The 15,033-nt window shown below is 38.1% G+C and overlaps 4 protein-coding genes across 4 annotated transcripts in view; 2 read left to right on the top strand and 2 right to left on the bottom strand.

Annotated features, from left to right (window-relative positions):
- The first annotated feature begins 534 nt into the window (after positions 1-534).
- Positions 535-4,644, top strand: mrpl4 (mitochondrial ribosomal protein L4). Its single transcript, XM_015007692.2, has 9 exons — positions 535-727; positions 1,517-1,598; positions 1,702-1,873; positions 1,956-2,007; positions 2,708-2,825; positions 2,992-3,098; positions 4,037-4,146; positions 4,223-4,296; positions 4,405-4,644. The coding sequence occupies exons 1-9, from the start codon at positions 680-682 to the stop codon at positions 4,548-4,550; spliced, it is 909 nt and encodes a 302-aa protein (XP_014863178.1). The 5' UTR covers positions 535-679; the 3' UTR covers positions 4,551-4,644.
- hyls1 (HYLS1 centriolar and ciliogenesis associated) lies at positions 4,582-14,598 on the bottom strand. The gene is made up of 12 exons (XM_015007691.2): positions 14,333-14,598; positions 13,476-13,595; positions 13,247-13,366; positions 13,088-13,161; positions 12,015-12,238; positions 11,667-11,722; positions 9,296-9,441; positions 8,668-8,707; positions 8,499-8,553; positions 7,219-7,300; positions 6,954-6,980; positions 4,582-4,797 (listed from the first exon to the last, which is right to left on the bottom strand). Exons 1-12 carry the CDS (start codon positions 14,364-14,366, stop codon positions 4,666-4,668), a joined length of 1,110 nt encoding a protein of 369 aa, XP_014863177.1. The 5' UTR covers positions 14,367-14,598; the 3' UTR covers positions 4,582-4,665.
- LOC148161193 (uncharacterized) lies at positions 9,458-11,655 on the bottom strand. Its single transcript, XM_088005905.1, has one exon. The coding sequence runs from the start codon at positions 10,699-10,701 to the stop codon at positions 9,874-9,876; it is 828 nt and encodes a 275-aa protein (XP_087862031.1). The 5' UTR covers positions 10,702-11,655; the 3' UTR covers positions 9,458-9,873.
- col9a1a (collagen, type IX, alpha 1a) overlaps positions 10,762-15,033 on the top strand; it is a 28,207-nt gene continuing 23,935 nt past the window's right edge. The window contains exon 1 of the mRNA XM_015007695.2: positions 10,762-10,851. The gene's annotated coding sequence lies outside the window, so the exon portion shown is untranslated. The remainder of the gene's footprint in view (positions 10,852-15,033) is intronic.

The following is a 15,033-nucleotide window of genomic DNA, read 5'->3' as shown; positions in this document are numbered from 1 at the left end:
CTTATTATTTTCCTACTGAATGGACATGCTGGGATGTGGGATGTTTTTTATTTTTTTAATCTTAATGCTCTCTAAGTTTATTACCTTTCTACTTGTCATAGATTCTCAAGATTCTCTTGAAGCTCTTTGTATCTTGCTTAAACATAAATTTTGCAGTTTTGAATTTAACCAAATCACAGCGTTTCAATATATTTGATTTTAAAAGAATGCTCATGAAGTCCTACTTGTGCTATGAATAATTCTAAATAGTATAATTTGTGTTTTCCAGCAGATTTTGTGGTCTAATGGCACCCCAGAAATGTAATTTCCTTTTTTCTTTCCATTTCGACTTTATCAATCATTTTGTTTGTACATCTAACAATATTTTATATATAAATTTAAATCTTTATTTTTTGTCTTCTGTATATTCTTAGTTTTGTATTTTGTATTCTTCTCGAATATGGCTTGCTATTGTATTATTTGTAAACAACGTTTATTCAAAAAATACTTTGTGTGAACTGCGCATGTCTGAACTTCCATAAACGTCATCAATATGCGCCTCTATCTTAGCTTACGGAAAAGGCTGTCACACGACCTTTCCTGCTGCCTCAGTATGTCATGTTTGTTGCTGTGACTTGGAGTTTTTAAATGTAACAGGGATAAAAAAAAAATTCTGTTCGTAGAATAAGAAGAAAAGAACATGCTTCGTTTCTCCTGTTTGGTTTTCAGCAGAGGAGCGGCTCGAAGGGTGAGTTATTCCCAGCTAGCGGTCTCCATGCTGCAGTCCGTCTGTTATTACCGTCATATGTAGTGAAAGTGAGAGAAAGATAACAAGTTAACCTGCTATTAACCATGACGGAAAAGGTTTAGTCCGATTTAATTTTAAATAAAGGACAAAAATAATATTAAGTCTTTTTTATGCATTTTTAAGTGAATATCTGGTCTCAATAGCAGTCAGAAATCAGGGTCAGATAAAGAATCCTATTCAGGAGATTCACTCTAAGGTAAAACAATATAAGGACAACAGACTGTATAGTAAGGACAAATTTACAGCATAATAAAAATACTGTACAGTTACTACAGAACTCTACAGCTGGGTAGGGTAGTTTAAATAAATGTGCATTGTTAGGCCTGTCGGAATAAATCAATTAATCACATGATAAATTAACACTACCGCCATAATTTCCATTTCCATGATTTATTTTTCTTTTTTCTCTCTTTCTGCCAAAAACTGGATGATAAAAATCTTCAGTCTGGTCCTTTGGTCTCAAGTAGCACATAAACATTTTTGTTTACAGAGACTTTATTATTAGTTGTTTCTGTTGTTTTGTTTGTTTATTTTGGATATTTAAAATGTCTTCCAGTTCGAATGTTAAATAATAACAATTTGTAGTCCAGCAAAATGTGTTTTCATGAAAGGTCTTCTCATCTAGTATTCCTGCATTCAGCTGCAGCTAAAAGTGTTTGATTACATTTTAAAACTTGTATTTTTCTTTATAAGTATTTCAGTATTTTTATTTATTTTTTCTCTCCTCAGTTTGCCTCATCTTTCTCCAGTGAGACCGCTCTCCCTCCAAACTTACGCCTTCCCTCTAATCTTGTGGATCCTGACAGATTAAGTAAGTCTGACATGGAGGTTAATTAAATGACTTCGATCTTAACAGCTGATTAACACAAACATGTTAATATTTCTCTCTTCACTTGTTTCGTTTATTCCTGCAGGGCGTCCTCCACCTCCAGAAGACTCCTCCCTTCCTCTAATCAGGAAGTGCGATGCGGCACTTCCTGCTCACCTGAGGCCCGTGCGGACGTGGGTGGACACTCTGGAGAGTAAGGACAGCGAACCGTTGGGTCTGACTGAACTCCACCCTGATGTCTTTGCGGTGACTCCAAGGTATGTAGAAACCTTTCATCATGCTGAATTAAGACACTGAGACCACTGCAGGTTTAAACTGATCTTCGTTCTCTTAATACAGGCTTGATATTCTACATGCTGTTGAAACCTGGCAGAGAAATTACAAAAGAATTGTAAGTTAAATACAGTTGAAACCAGAAGTTTACCTTCATCATTTTTTTCTCACTGTCAGTTAGAATTACCAAAATTATTTCTATGTGCTGAGTGCTGCAGTGTGTTATTAAACTGTATGATTAATTAGTTAATTATTATAATTGGTTTAAAATTTTGAACCAAAAGTTTGGGTTTCCTTATCTAAGGACTAGCTGTCATAATGTTACATGTATAGTCGCACAACAATAAAGTTTAATTAATACAAGAATAAAGTTTAAATATTACCAGAATAAATTCATAATATTAGAACTCTGAAGTAGGAATTTTGAGAACTCCTGCACAAAAAATACCAGAAAATTAAAATGAGGAATGCTGACAATATGGTGAAGTTATGCTCAGTTTCACAGATAAAGAAGCAATAAATCTTTTAACACATCAGCATCAAATCATTATCAGTAGGAGGATTTTGAAACTTTTGATTACGCCACTGATAATACTAATACTCTGTCGTACAACACACAGAAGGGATGATTGAAATAAAATCCACTTTTTGAAAACAAAAAAGTGGATTTTAAAAAGTAATTTCTATTATTTTATTTTTTTTTTCAGAAAATTATCAATTTAAGAAAAGTTTTTTAGAGTCACTTTGTTTTTCTAAGTTTATTTTCTTGGCTGTGATAGAAACAACTAATAATCTGACTTTATTTTAACGTTTCACAGAGTCATGCTAACACAAAGGTGAGGTCGGAGGTGCGAGGCGGAGGCAGGAAGCCATGGAACCAAAAAGGAAGCGGAAGAGCTCGCCATGGAAGCATCCGATCGCCGCTGTGGAGAGGAGGTAGCTTCATCTGCTGTTTAATTTAGTTTTTAAATAAATTCCCTCCACTTAAACCAAACTTTTGCACTTATAAAGAAGGCTAACTTCTTTGCTGAGCCATAAATTCAGATGTAGCTTCCTTTACTGATGTGATCCAGAAGGATTCACGTTGTTTTTTCCCCCTCAGGCGGAGTTTCTCATGGGCCAAGAGGACCCAAAAGTTACTACTACATGTTACCCATGAAAGTACGAGTGCAGGGGCTGAAAGTGGCGCTAAGCTCCAAGATGGCTCAGGTAAATATGATATTCAGTAGGACTGTCAGCTGTGGCATGGAAAATGATTAATGTAGGTAACTTATGTTAAAAATATGGAGCTTATTAATGCTAACCAGTTCATGTGTGCAAGTAGAGGATGATGGATTGTTCTTCAACAAGTACAACAAAGGATTCTGTTGGTAATAGATGTAGATTATATTAAATTTATTCTGCATTAAGTCATTGCACTACATTATTTAGTGGTGATTCCTATTAGATTGCAGAGTAATTGTTTTAAATAAAATCATTTAATCTTTTTTTTTTATCGATGTCGCAGTGTCACTTGTCTCCAGTGGTGAGCACACCTTAGCTAATGTGCTAATAGCTGAGCTAATTTTACGTTTAGCACTTTTGCTAACTTTGAAAAATAATTTTTAAAAATTTTCTGGATAAATTCTGAAGCGCTAATTGGCTTCCCTGTTTCATAAACTTTCGGTTCAGAAAAGTATGACATCTTTGTTGAAATTTTTATCGACTGTTAATTCTTGAAGTAGTCATGCTCTTATTTTGAAGAGGATGAAAACCGTTTGTGCAGTAGTTGTTTCCTCTCCTAACATTTTCTTTCCCAATAATTTAGTTTAATAAAAAAACTAACAAAAAAATGAAAATAGTTGTTTTTATTTATATTATAGAACTTGTAAATTATGTCAAAATCACATTGTTGCTGAAGATTTGTGGTAGGCTTAAATTGTAATCTGAGCTAAAGTCTAGCTAAAGCGCTAGACTTTAGCTAATGCTAGACTTTAGCATTAGCTAAAGCGCTACACTTTAGCTTCGGCTAATTTCACTGTTAGTCTAGCAGTTTTGAAACTGCTAGGCTACATTTTACATTAGTGCAGCTACATTTTCAGCTGGTCTTGCCCATCACTTGTCTCCATAATAATTTCTTGATAACTCTGAACTCCTGTTTTCCGTAGCAATACCTTCACGTAGTGGACTCCCTGAACATTCCCACGCCAGACTCCCAGTACCTTCTGGAGCTCATCAAAAGCAGACACTGGGGAGAGTCTGTGCTGCTGGTTGATGTGTGAGTATCTTACCTTACTGGTGTAAATCAGAGCAAATAAGTTTTCTGTTCTAATTCATTCTGTGGCTGCTTTTAGGTCTGAAGAGTTCCCTGAAAATATCCTCCAGGCTACAGAAAACCTAAAGACAGTTAACCTTATTCCAGCCATCGGTGAGTAAAGTACAACCTGTGTATTAGAGCCATTGCAGATAGAAAAGAATGAGTAAATACTGGCCAAAACACTGAACTGGATTAAATGTCGTTTATTTCCCCCGTCAGGTCTGAATGTGCACAGCATGCTGAAACACGAAGCCGTCATCCTGACTCTGGACACGGTCAGGTTTCTGGAGGAGAAGCTCCTCTGGCACGACGAGCGTTACACGTTTCTTTACCCGCTGAAACTGCCGTACTCCGACTTCCCTTAGAACAACTATCTGTGACAAATTCACTGACAAGACTGTTTTATTTGTTTATTATGAATGTCACAATAAATAATTATACTTGTAAAAAGTACAAAAACAGTTTTGAAAATTGTGCAGCTTAAAACTGAGAATTAAACTTTTGTGGGAGGCGACGGTTAGCCAGATCGTTCCTGATGGTCCAGCGGAGCTCGGAGCGTTTCTTCTGCGTTGGCACCGTGTAGGTGTTGGGAACGTAAACCCTTCTGGGCTTCTGCTCAAACACAATGAAGACAGGAGATTAGAGCGCCCTCCCTGTCACACCTGGGCGGGATACCTTGACTTAAAGGTGCTTCCAGAACAAGATGTTCTATTACGAGCAGGAAGTGGGAGGCGACGCAGTGTCCAAATGTGAGATCTGATGTAACTTAACACATTCCCAGAAACAGATTTGAAGAGGTTTCATCAGCTCTTAGAAATGTAGTTTACATTTTTTTACCTCACTGTCTGAAGTTAAATTAGACCAAACTTCTTTTTTTAGGTTGGTCAGAATTACTAGGATTATTTACATTTGCTAAATGCTACAGTAACAAGAAAATATATCAGATTTATCTATTCATTTCTTTAAAGTCAGAGGTTTTACAATCTCTTTAAATGATGGTGATTGTCCAGACTTTGGACAGACGTTTGAGTTAATTGGAGGCACACCTGTCGCTGTATTTTAAGGCCACACCTGGAACAAACTGCTTTCTGGTTTGACACGATTAGAAAGTCAAAACAAACAAGCTGAGACGTCAGGAAGAGGATGGTACAGGATGGTTCAGGTCTGGTTCACTGTGGAAGGTGCTGCGTTCATTTGTTCAAGGAATTATGCACAAATCTAGACGTGATGGGAAAGTCCAATTATCAGGCCTTTCGGAAAGGAGGCGGGTTCTGTGTCCAGAGATTCAAGTTTCTGGTCCAAAATCTGCAGATTAGCCCCAAAACAAAAGCTAAATACAGCGCAAAGATTCTGCTGAAGCTGGTCATCATCGCATCAATATTCAGTGCAATGTGTCATGTACCAACATGGGCTGAAATGCTGCTCAGAAAGAAAGAAGCCATTTTAAAAATCTTCATTTTTGGAGACGGGTGTTGTGGTTTGATAAAACTAAAGTGGAAATGTTGGGACATAATGACCATTTTTACATTTGGAGAAAAATCGAGGAAGCCTTTAACCATCCAAGCACAGAGGTGGCAGCGTCATGTTGTGGGACTGTTTTGCTGATTTTTTTCTTACAAATTTCTGACTTTTCAATATCGGAGAATATGGCTACATCACAAATTGATGCCTATAATCATGGAAAAAAAAATTTTCTTGCAAATTTATGGCTTTTCGACTAATTATATCCAAGTTTTTCTCATAAGTGTAAAATTAAACTCTAAATTTACTTCTCCATGACCACATTATTATTATTTTAATCCATAAAGCAGAGTTGTACGCGTCACTGTGCATTTTTGCCACTGAATGAGGAGGAATGTGACTCAGCTAAAACGCTTTATCTCCTGGCATTTCTGCCCAGAAGCAAAACTGACTGGTTATTATTGGAGCCACCGGGGCTATGCTGCCCCCTGCTGGTCCAGATCTGACAGCGCATTCATTAATCCCTGTAGCAGCTGCTACATCTACTGCTCAACATAAAATAATTTTAAAAAAGCAAAAACAATAATAAAATCAAAACAAAAATCTTTCTGATGCACCAGCTGAAGTGATTTTGTTGCAGTCAACCCTGATCTGTTGATAAGCTGCTTTATTTTATTTATTTATTTTGCTTTATTTTAGTGAATATATATATATGTATATATATATATATATATATATATATATATATATATATATATTTATTTGACCTACATTTCTCTTTTGCACGTTTACTTGTAAAATACTTGACTGCATCAAAACAAGCGATTTTCTGTTAAATCTTTCTTCCTAGAAGATTTAAAATGCACCGAGGGATAATTTGAAGAAGGTTGGAAGAAGTCTGAATGTTAGATTCTGATTAATATTCAATAAAAATACTTAAAACGTCTCAGTTTAAACAGTTTAGGCTCCCCTTAGACTATACTCTGAGTTGAATTTATGATTTATCATTTCAATTATATTTATTAACTTAATAGTAAATTAATTTGCACATGTCCTGAAAAGCTCCAAGATGAAATCAAAAACCTCAACAGAAATATATATTTTTAAACTTTCTGTTTTAAAGTGTGCACTGCTTGAAAATCTGTCGTGGAGTCAAACACGTTTCCCATTGGTGGGATATTTTAGCTGAACCACTCAAACCACATAAATAATAATAAATTAAACTACAAAATGATCTGTGTACCTGATCAAAAACTGTGAGGAAAATTAATTTTTTATGCTACAGGCAAATAATGGTGAATACTCACAGGCAGAGGCTGGTATGATAACTTTTCCTGAAAACAAAAACATGTAAAGTAATTTAAGCTTATAAACATTTACCAGGTAGTTCTAAACTTAACACTACTACAAATCCACTTTTTGTTTTTACTTCCAATACAGTCCAAATTTATACAAATACTTCTACATCTTAGAAAAACTAAATTGTACAAATGTGATATTGGTGCATCGTTCCACTAAAGCAGTTAAACCGAACAATGCTCAATGAGGAAAGTCTGAAACATGTTTCTGTACCTTGATCTGCCAGCGGAGAGCTTTCCTGACGTTGTCTCCAGGCACTTGGAAGGCGTCCCACATCTCCTTGTACTGGAAATACCTGCAGAGATAAAAGTATCCACAGCAGCTGGCGTCAAACTAGAGCAGCAGACTCCAAATGCAAACCGTCAAAGAGAAAACGGGTTTTTGAAGAACTTCATACCAATGATGACGCCAACCAAAGACTGCAGTGCAGATGACACAATCCAAGTCTGGTTTCATGTATTTATTGTCATACCTTCTGCTCTCACGTCTTTATGATTTCTGGGAATAATTCCCACAAGGTTTTGGAGTCCATTTATGGGATTTTCCCACCATTTGTGAGGTCAGACACTGATGCTGGATGAGAAAAACCATCCGTGTCCTAATCAACCCCAAAGCTGTTAAATCAGGTTGAGGTCAGAATCTGTCCAGTTGAAACTAAAGAGACTGAAACAAAAATCTTCCTACCAAGAATCAAGTTTCTTTCAGTGGAGTTTAGTATCCAAAACTCAGCCCCACAATCCTCCCCCACCGAATGGGAATCCGACCTTTTCTGCTGGAGTTGGTCATTTAAAGGTGCAGTATCGTGTAAAATCACCTTTTTTGAGCTTTACATCATGTTATAATGTTACTCTCTCATCAAAAACACTCCTGGACTGTTTCCTTGATTCTTTCATGCATGTTTGAGGAGTCCTTCAATCTCCATGGCAACAGTTAAGCTGTGCAAAACGCCTGGGTGGACCTAGCCCCGCCTTCAAGGACACAGCTCCTCCTCTGAGTTGCAGTTTTCCAAGCTTCTACCTCACAACTCCCCCACTCAGCTCCTTCAGACTAGCCAGCGATATGTTTCAGAAAGAGTATTAGTTCTTAAAGAGACAGCGACCCAATTTGAAGGCAGTAAAATTTATATTAAGTCATATTTGATATTTATAGCATTTCTATAACAACTGAAGGCACCATAGTTACTTGATCATACTATAAAATGCCACTATGTGCCTGGAAAACATAATTCTGCCCCTTTAAGGCTTTGTACTGGCGCTCGCCCAACAAAAGCCATTCCAGGAAAATCTATATCTTGAGACCAGAAGCCTGTAATTATTCACTCTGTCAACTCTTCAAACTACATGTGGTTTTAGGAAAAATTAAGAGGTAGTTTTGGTTAACTTTAAACATTTAGTTCTTCATTCGACACCATAGAAGATTTATTTTATTGTTTTCTTAGATTTGAGCCAGATGTGGATAAATGTTTGTGCTTTGCAGAGATATTTCTACCTTACCTGGTCACTGGATCATTCTTCTTAATGGCTCTTTGGAACATCACCGGGCGGATGACTGAAACACAAGTCATAAAAAAGTTTTAAGTATTTTACAACAATGTATGGACCTAGAGACTTCTAGAACGATAAAGCTTAGCTATGACCCGCTCCTTCGTTTCTGGTTACTTACAGGATTTTGGTTTGGGTCGTACTTCCCGATCACTTTGAGTCTGAAGGTAAAAATGTCAAAAATCAGACATTTTAACATTTAAAGCTGCAGAGCGTAACTTTTATAAAAGTATATTTTTTTCCATATTTATTAAACGTGTCATCATATTGTGACAGTTTGGTGTGAGAGATCATTTGTGAAAAAAATAATCAACCTCCTTCAAATCCTTCTATTGGTCTGCAGAAATGCTCCTGGTCAAAAACAACCAATCAGAGCCAGGAGGCGGGTCTTTGTGCTGTCAATCATCCTCCTGTAGGCTGCTCACTGTGCTAATGGTGGAAAAACAACTCATTACTGTTACATAAAAAACGTTTTCAGCCATCATTGGTGGCTGTGCTAACTAGCATTAGCAATCATGGCATTCATGTGAACCAGCTGTAGAGAGTGATTGACAGCGCTAAGACCCTCCTCCTGGCTCTGATTGGTTCTTTCTGACTAAGCTGTGTATTTCTGTAGTTAGTACTGGGAGCACTGGGATAAGAAGAGGAACACTGTCATCACAGTGATAAATACGCAAAAAACATTTTTTAAAATAAAAGATACATACTGCAGCTTTAATAAATGTAACTTGGAAAACTGCTTCACCCACCACGACATCAATACACGATCTGAAGGCAGGGAAGTCGACGGCGTCCGTCTCTGAGCCCTGGGAGTCGTTCTCATCTGTGTCGTAATCTTTCCGATCTGAGGTTAGATCAAGCTCAGCCATTCGCTCTTCTAAGCAGCTCGAAGCATCTGATAGACAATGAACACAATTACGCTTTGCTCTCATGTAGTACAGCTCTGGTTTTGAAAGCATGAGCAGGAGGTTATGTTTGCATACAGAAGTAAAACTGAATTACTATGAACTACATTCACAGTAATCTCGGAGCAACTGGAATCATAATTATGATTTGCTTTTCCTCAAAAATTAGTGTTGCAGAAAAAAGAAGAAGAAAAAAATCAACCTAGAAATGTAGAAACTATTGGCCTGTCTTACACTAATGCAATCCTGCAAGATTTTTTTTTCCCCATCTACAGTAATGTGTTATTCTGTTTTTTTACAAGTCTGTTTTGTTTTTTAGCTTAATGAGCTGATAAAATGAAAAAGTCTCATTTTAAAAATAAAATATACACCGCAAAAACACAAAATCTTACCAAGTTTGTCTTATTTCAAATTAACTGAGATTATATCCAACTAAACCAAAAATACTCTAAGATTTTGAGGTTTTGTAGAGTAAATTTTTGTAGCAAAAAGTTTGGACATTTGTGTAGGTTTTTACCAGGCAAGATAAAATCCTTTATGGAGTTGAAGAACCTGACGCCTTTGTTTCTTGAAGATTCGTCTTTAACATCAATCACTGACTCGCTTTCTGCATGTTCCTTCAGATTTTGCAGCAGTTTCTCCTGTTTTTCTTCTTCGCCTCCATCTGTCCCATCCTCTAAACCCTTCTTGTGAAACAAGAGCATATCGTCTGCATCAATGTGAAGATGCTGTTCCTCCGGTTCTGGTTCTACAGGAAGTTTCACGTCATCTACGCCATCGGACACAAACTCCACAGGCTCCCTTACATCCGGTCCATGCGTCGGTTCATTATCAAACTCAGTGAAGCTACTGAGCGGCCGTGAGACTTCTTTATCGTCTCTGAACTCGGACAGATCTTCTTGGCTGTTTTGGGTAAACTTGTTCGTAGAATGACCTGGTTCTGGTTGGTTCTGCTCCTCCGCTCTGTATGTGCCATATCCAGAGGTCACTGGGCTTTCTGCTGCACCGTCAGTAGTTTTCCCATCATCAATATCATCACTCTCTTCTTCCAGAGTCACCTCATTAAATAACTGCGGTTGTTCCTCCCCTGAACTCTCTGGAGGCGAGTCCTCTGGGTCGTTGACGGGTCTCATAATTTCAACATCCTCCTCCTCGTCTTCCGCCTCTCCGTCCGACCAGAAAGAGGAGTAAAGGGAATCCTTCTCATCATCGCTCTCTCTGTCCCACTGATCATTATACATCTTGTACATGGCGGCGCCAGGCTCGGTTGAGGTGTGTGGGGTGAAGGATCAACAGAGGCAGGAGGTTGGAGGAAGAAGCTAAGAGGATTAGCTGAAATCCAGAGACCTTACACGCCTCTTCTCACAGCTGAAACAGCCCCAGCTGCTGGAGACTACTGGGTAGTATCTCTTGATTTGTTCATATTGATTTATTAACCGATATTTACTCTGTGTCACCCATTACAGCTAGTTTCAAGGAGTTTGATTTAAAGTTATAAGGGACCTGTTGTGCAAAATCCATTTTTGGGTCTCTATTGCTTTTAAAAACAGCCAAAGTGCTTCCTGGCAATAAGGCGATGTTTTCTGGTGCCTGGAAAATGATCAGTTTAAAAAAATCTTCTGGATGTAACATCACAAATTAGCAGGCACTCCCCCTTGCCTAGCAACCCCAGTGTAGTTTAGCCTGTTGCCTAGCAACCCAAGCTTGGCTCCAGCACCTTTGGTCAGCTTGTTTAACCGCCGTATGTACTGTACAATGGCTGCTGGAAAAAAAACATGTGTCTTGTTGTTGACTTACAATCCACCAACCACTTGCTGCATCCTTGTTGGTTGTGCAGGAGGCTCTACTTCTGCTTTTCAAAGATTTACAGTTGTATAATTGTGCATATGTTTGCAGCCATTTTCATGTGCGAGTGTGAACGTTGATATTGGGGGCGTAGCCAGCAGCAGATTATTTGGATTTAAAGTGACAAGACGCCGTAAAACTGCAATGAAAGTTGGTTCTACGGAGTACCGAGACAAAGGAGCTCAACACAGCTGCACAGAACTTTAAAAAAGTAAAAAGTGTATATTTTCCTTCCACTTCTCATTCTGAAGTACTTTGTGATTGTTTTAATCACATAAAAGTCAATTCACAGGAAACGCATCAAAGTCTGTGGTTGAAAGTGGATGAATACTGTTATAAGGCACTGGGTATATAAATTGGTCTACATTACCTGAGTCATCTGTGTAAATCGATTCAGAACAGATGAAAGACTTTCCTTTTCGTTTTCTGAAAACAAAAAAAAATGACATCAGAAATCACATGGTCGGTGTTTCTGTAAAACCTTTGCATACATCTAAGTGATATAAATTATATTAATTATAATTTACATTTTATTAAAAATATAAAGTTTTCCCCAGTGTATTATAAGCCTGGTGGGCCACCAGGCTTTACTTGTGCCCCCACCAGGCTTACGTTTTCTGTTCTGTCAGAGAACATTTTTCCTCAAATGCTGTAATTCCCACACGTAAAAAAAAGGAAATAAGTTGAAAAGTTTTAGCTTTTCTCAGCTTAAACTCACCTTAAAACCTTTCTCTTTATTACTCGCCTCTGCTGGTGGTCTGAACAGGAAGTGTAGCTGTCAGACAGCAAAGAGTCCAGGGTGTCTTCGGTATCCGGCTCCTCCTGCAGCCTGTTAGGAGCGCCAGCTGAGAAATGCAGCCTCGGACCCACAGACAGTGCAGCGTACGAGTCGCCACAGCTTAGTGACCGTACATTGTGTTCGCTCTTCTGTGTGTTAGACAGCTGTGCATTTACAAAAATTGAACAAAACAACCAAATAACGTCAACTACAGGGTTTTCTTGACAGGAAAAAACTATTACAAATCAATACATTTAGAGTTTTTCTTGAGATCCTATTTGTAAAAATAATAACAACATAGATCAAAACATTCTTGAGAGAGACTGGAGGACTATTTTGGTTAGGGGTGCACCGATTGTTTTCTGGCTGATCAGAAATTACCAATCTTTAAAAAACTTGACCTGCCAATTCCGATTTTGACTGATACCAATTTTCTTTTTGTCTGAAAAGTTGCTCAATATTGCAAGAAAGTTGCTGAGTGGGTAATAGTGGGATGACAATTGTTAACTGTAAACATGCAGACAAGACGTGGTGGGCCGGTCAGTCAGTCAAACCTCTTTTACAGGAGAGCAGAAGAGGACAGAGGATGATTTTTAGACCTTCACTGAGGTAGATAAGATCGGGGAATAAGATTAGGTTCAAGTAAACGCATTGGCCGATTACTGATCTCCCAAAATTAAGCAAATCATGGCCAATAAACTGGCTGACCGGTAAATGGGTGCACCCCTAATTGGTACTAGTGACTATTTATTATTGAACGATAAACAAGCCTCCTGTCACTCTGTGGTAGCAGGGCTCAAACTAATTCACAGGCTGCCAGTAGAAGTAGCTAAGCCTACACAGGCACAACAGTGTAGAGAGCTGACAGAGGAGGAGAGATGAATAAGTTTATGATAGTGATAAAAAAAATAGCAGAGGTGACAGACATAGGTAAAGCAAGTGATGGTAGCCAGCAACTACAAAGAACAGTGAAAAAATACAACTACATCTGGGTGTAGCTTCATATTATTTACCGTTGAGTCACGGCCCGTTACTTCTTTATGTAGAAAAAATCCATCCCCTGAATTGTTATTGTATGACAGGCTGACTGTGGGGAAGTAAAGCAAAAATTAAGGAAAACTCTGTTACCAGCGTCATGATTAGGTGGGTTTAAATAACTGGCTCTCTCTCACCCTTTTCTTTAGTATAAGCAGGAAGACTTGACTGAGATGCTGCTCTCCGAGTATGTATGCTTATATGTCTGGGAGAGGCCAGGTTTTTCCACTGCCCATGGCGTATCAGTTCATCAAGATCTGACAGGATGCATACAAGAAAAATTACAGATTTGTTTTCTTGTTCAGCACATAAATATCTACAACTTCAAAATCTTCCAAGAAGAGACATATGGCTCATGAGGCTGACCTTGTTTAAACTCCAGCAGCCTGTGTTTTGGTATGGTCTTATAGCCAAGAATAGCCAGTTGCTGTTGAATTTCTTCCTCTGAGAAGTCCAGGTTGTCCATAATGTTGTCAATTTTATGTTCTTGTGGGAGAAAGTAAACACACAAAAGCCCAATATTAAACTTTGTTAATTATTTGTACATCTGCACCAGAAAGTGTACATGATTTATTTTGTCTGTCTAATGGTATCACTTTTAAATATTAAATCAGATGTTAGAATCACTTAATCATTGCTTAAGCAGCCTTTGTGTAAAATTATGTTGAAGTAGTTTTACTCTTGAGTACTCTATCCACTTCTTCCTATAACATTTTCTTTGAATCTCAAAATATATTTATTAGGTTTATATAGCCCGTGTTTTAGCCACACAAAGTGCTTTTTATATACGGGAGGCTAAAGAAATTCACACCAAGTATGCTACCGTTAGTTTAGCACAAGTCAAGGTGATGTACATGCAACCACGCCCTAATGGTCACTTGTAAACGCCTGATGCCTAAAATTCATACACACTTTAGCGTTATTGCTTATAATCGATATTTTAAAGAATATATGTTTCAAAACTATATCAAAAAAACAGCATTAAATATATGGCTAAAATATAAACGTGTAGGAGAGTTCTGCAATCAAGAAGTATTACCGTAACAAAGATTAAATTTCAGACTGAGCGCAGTGTGTATTTTTTTCAAGAAGACTAACGTAATTTATCTTTTATATCATTTCTGTTTTGATTTAGCCTTTTAGGTTATTGGTCGACGATAAGTAGATTTACTATAACTTAGACTGCTGCCATTGTGTTGTTGAGAATCAAAAATCTGACCTACCTCCGCGCAAATTTGTTAAAAAATTCGCCACCATAAAAAGTAAGACAGCGGTTAACTGAAAAATAAAGCAACCTTCGGCATAGTGGTCGCTTGTGTGTAAAAATCAAGCTCTTTAACAAGGTTGCTGCCTGAAAACTCAGCAACATTAGCTAATAAACAGTGCCGTTAAAAAGTGTACACACACACAGCACCAGGACAACAGCCGTTAACAAGCTTTGAAAATGACGCCATCTTCTTCTTCCTCGACTTCTTCGTGCTCTCTAATGTTTTTCGGTAACTACCGCCACCCACTGGTCAAGAGCCTGTAAGATCACGCCAGATTTTACTGGTTCGGGCATACTGTTGAGATACTAGAGTGACAAGTTCCTTCATTTCCCAATTGATACTTGTACGTGTGATGAGCTTGTTGGGCGCATAGCTTTGTTTTTCTCCATTTGCGAAGCCTCGACAGACCCCGTTCTGTGTCGCTCCCTCCTCCAAAGCGCGGAGGTTCACTTAGGGACCGTCAACAAATTTCCGAACCAAACACTCCTGAGAAGCAAAAGTAAATAGACGTCTCGCCTTGTGACCTTCTGACACACACACACACACACACACACACACACACACACACACACACACACACACACACACACACACACACACACACACACACACACACATGCTAATTCATGTTGTTACATGAGACATACTCATTTTAC

This window comes from Poecilia mexicana, unplaced genomic scaffold, assembly GCF_051168715.1.
Source record: "Poecilia mexicana isolate PSO_F unplaced genomic scaffold, ASM5116871v1 scaffold_1, whole genome shotgun sequence".
Taxonomy (NCBI): Eukaryota; Metazoa; Chordata; class Actinopteri; order Cyprinodontiformes; family Poeciliidae; genus Poecilia; species Poecilia mexicana.
The sequence above is the reverse complement of the archived record's forward strand: the minus strand, read 5'-3'. Positions and strand labels throughout refer to the sequence as shown.

Excerpts from the sequence above, each read along its gene's own strand:
- mrpl4 (XM_015007692.2), top strand. The coding sequence starts at position 680 with ATGCTTCGTTTCTCCTGTTTGGTTTTCAGCAGAGGAGCGGCTCGAAGG. Across the intron at positions 3,099-4,036 it reads TAAGCTCCAAGATGGCTCAG|CAATACCTTCACGTAGTGGA; the intron begins GTAAATATGATA and ends TGTTTTCCGTAG. Across the intron at positions 4,297-4,404 it reads TAACCTTATTCCAGCCATCG|GTCTGAATGTGCACAGCATG; the intron begins GTGAGTAAAGTA and ends TTCCCCCGTCAG.
- LOC148161193 (XM_088005905.1), bottom strand. The coding sequence starts at position 10,701 with ATGTACAAGATGTATAATGATCAGTGGGACAGAGAGAGCGATGATGAG.
- hyls1 (XM_015007691.2), bottom strand. The coding sequence starts at position 14,366 with ATGGTGGCGAATTTTTTAACAAATTTGCGCGGAG. Across the intron at positions 11,723-12,014 it reads ATAAAGAGAAAGGTTTTAAG|AAAACGAAAAGGAAAGTCTT; the intron begins GTGAGTTTAAGC and ends TTTTGTTTTCAG. Across the intron at positions 9,442-11,666 it reads GATTTACACAGATGACTCAG|ATGCTTCGAGCTGCTTAGAA; the intron begins GTAATGTAGACC and ends ATTGTCTATCAG.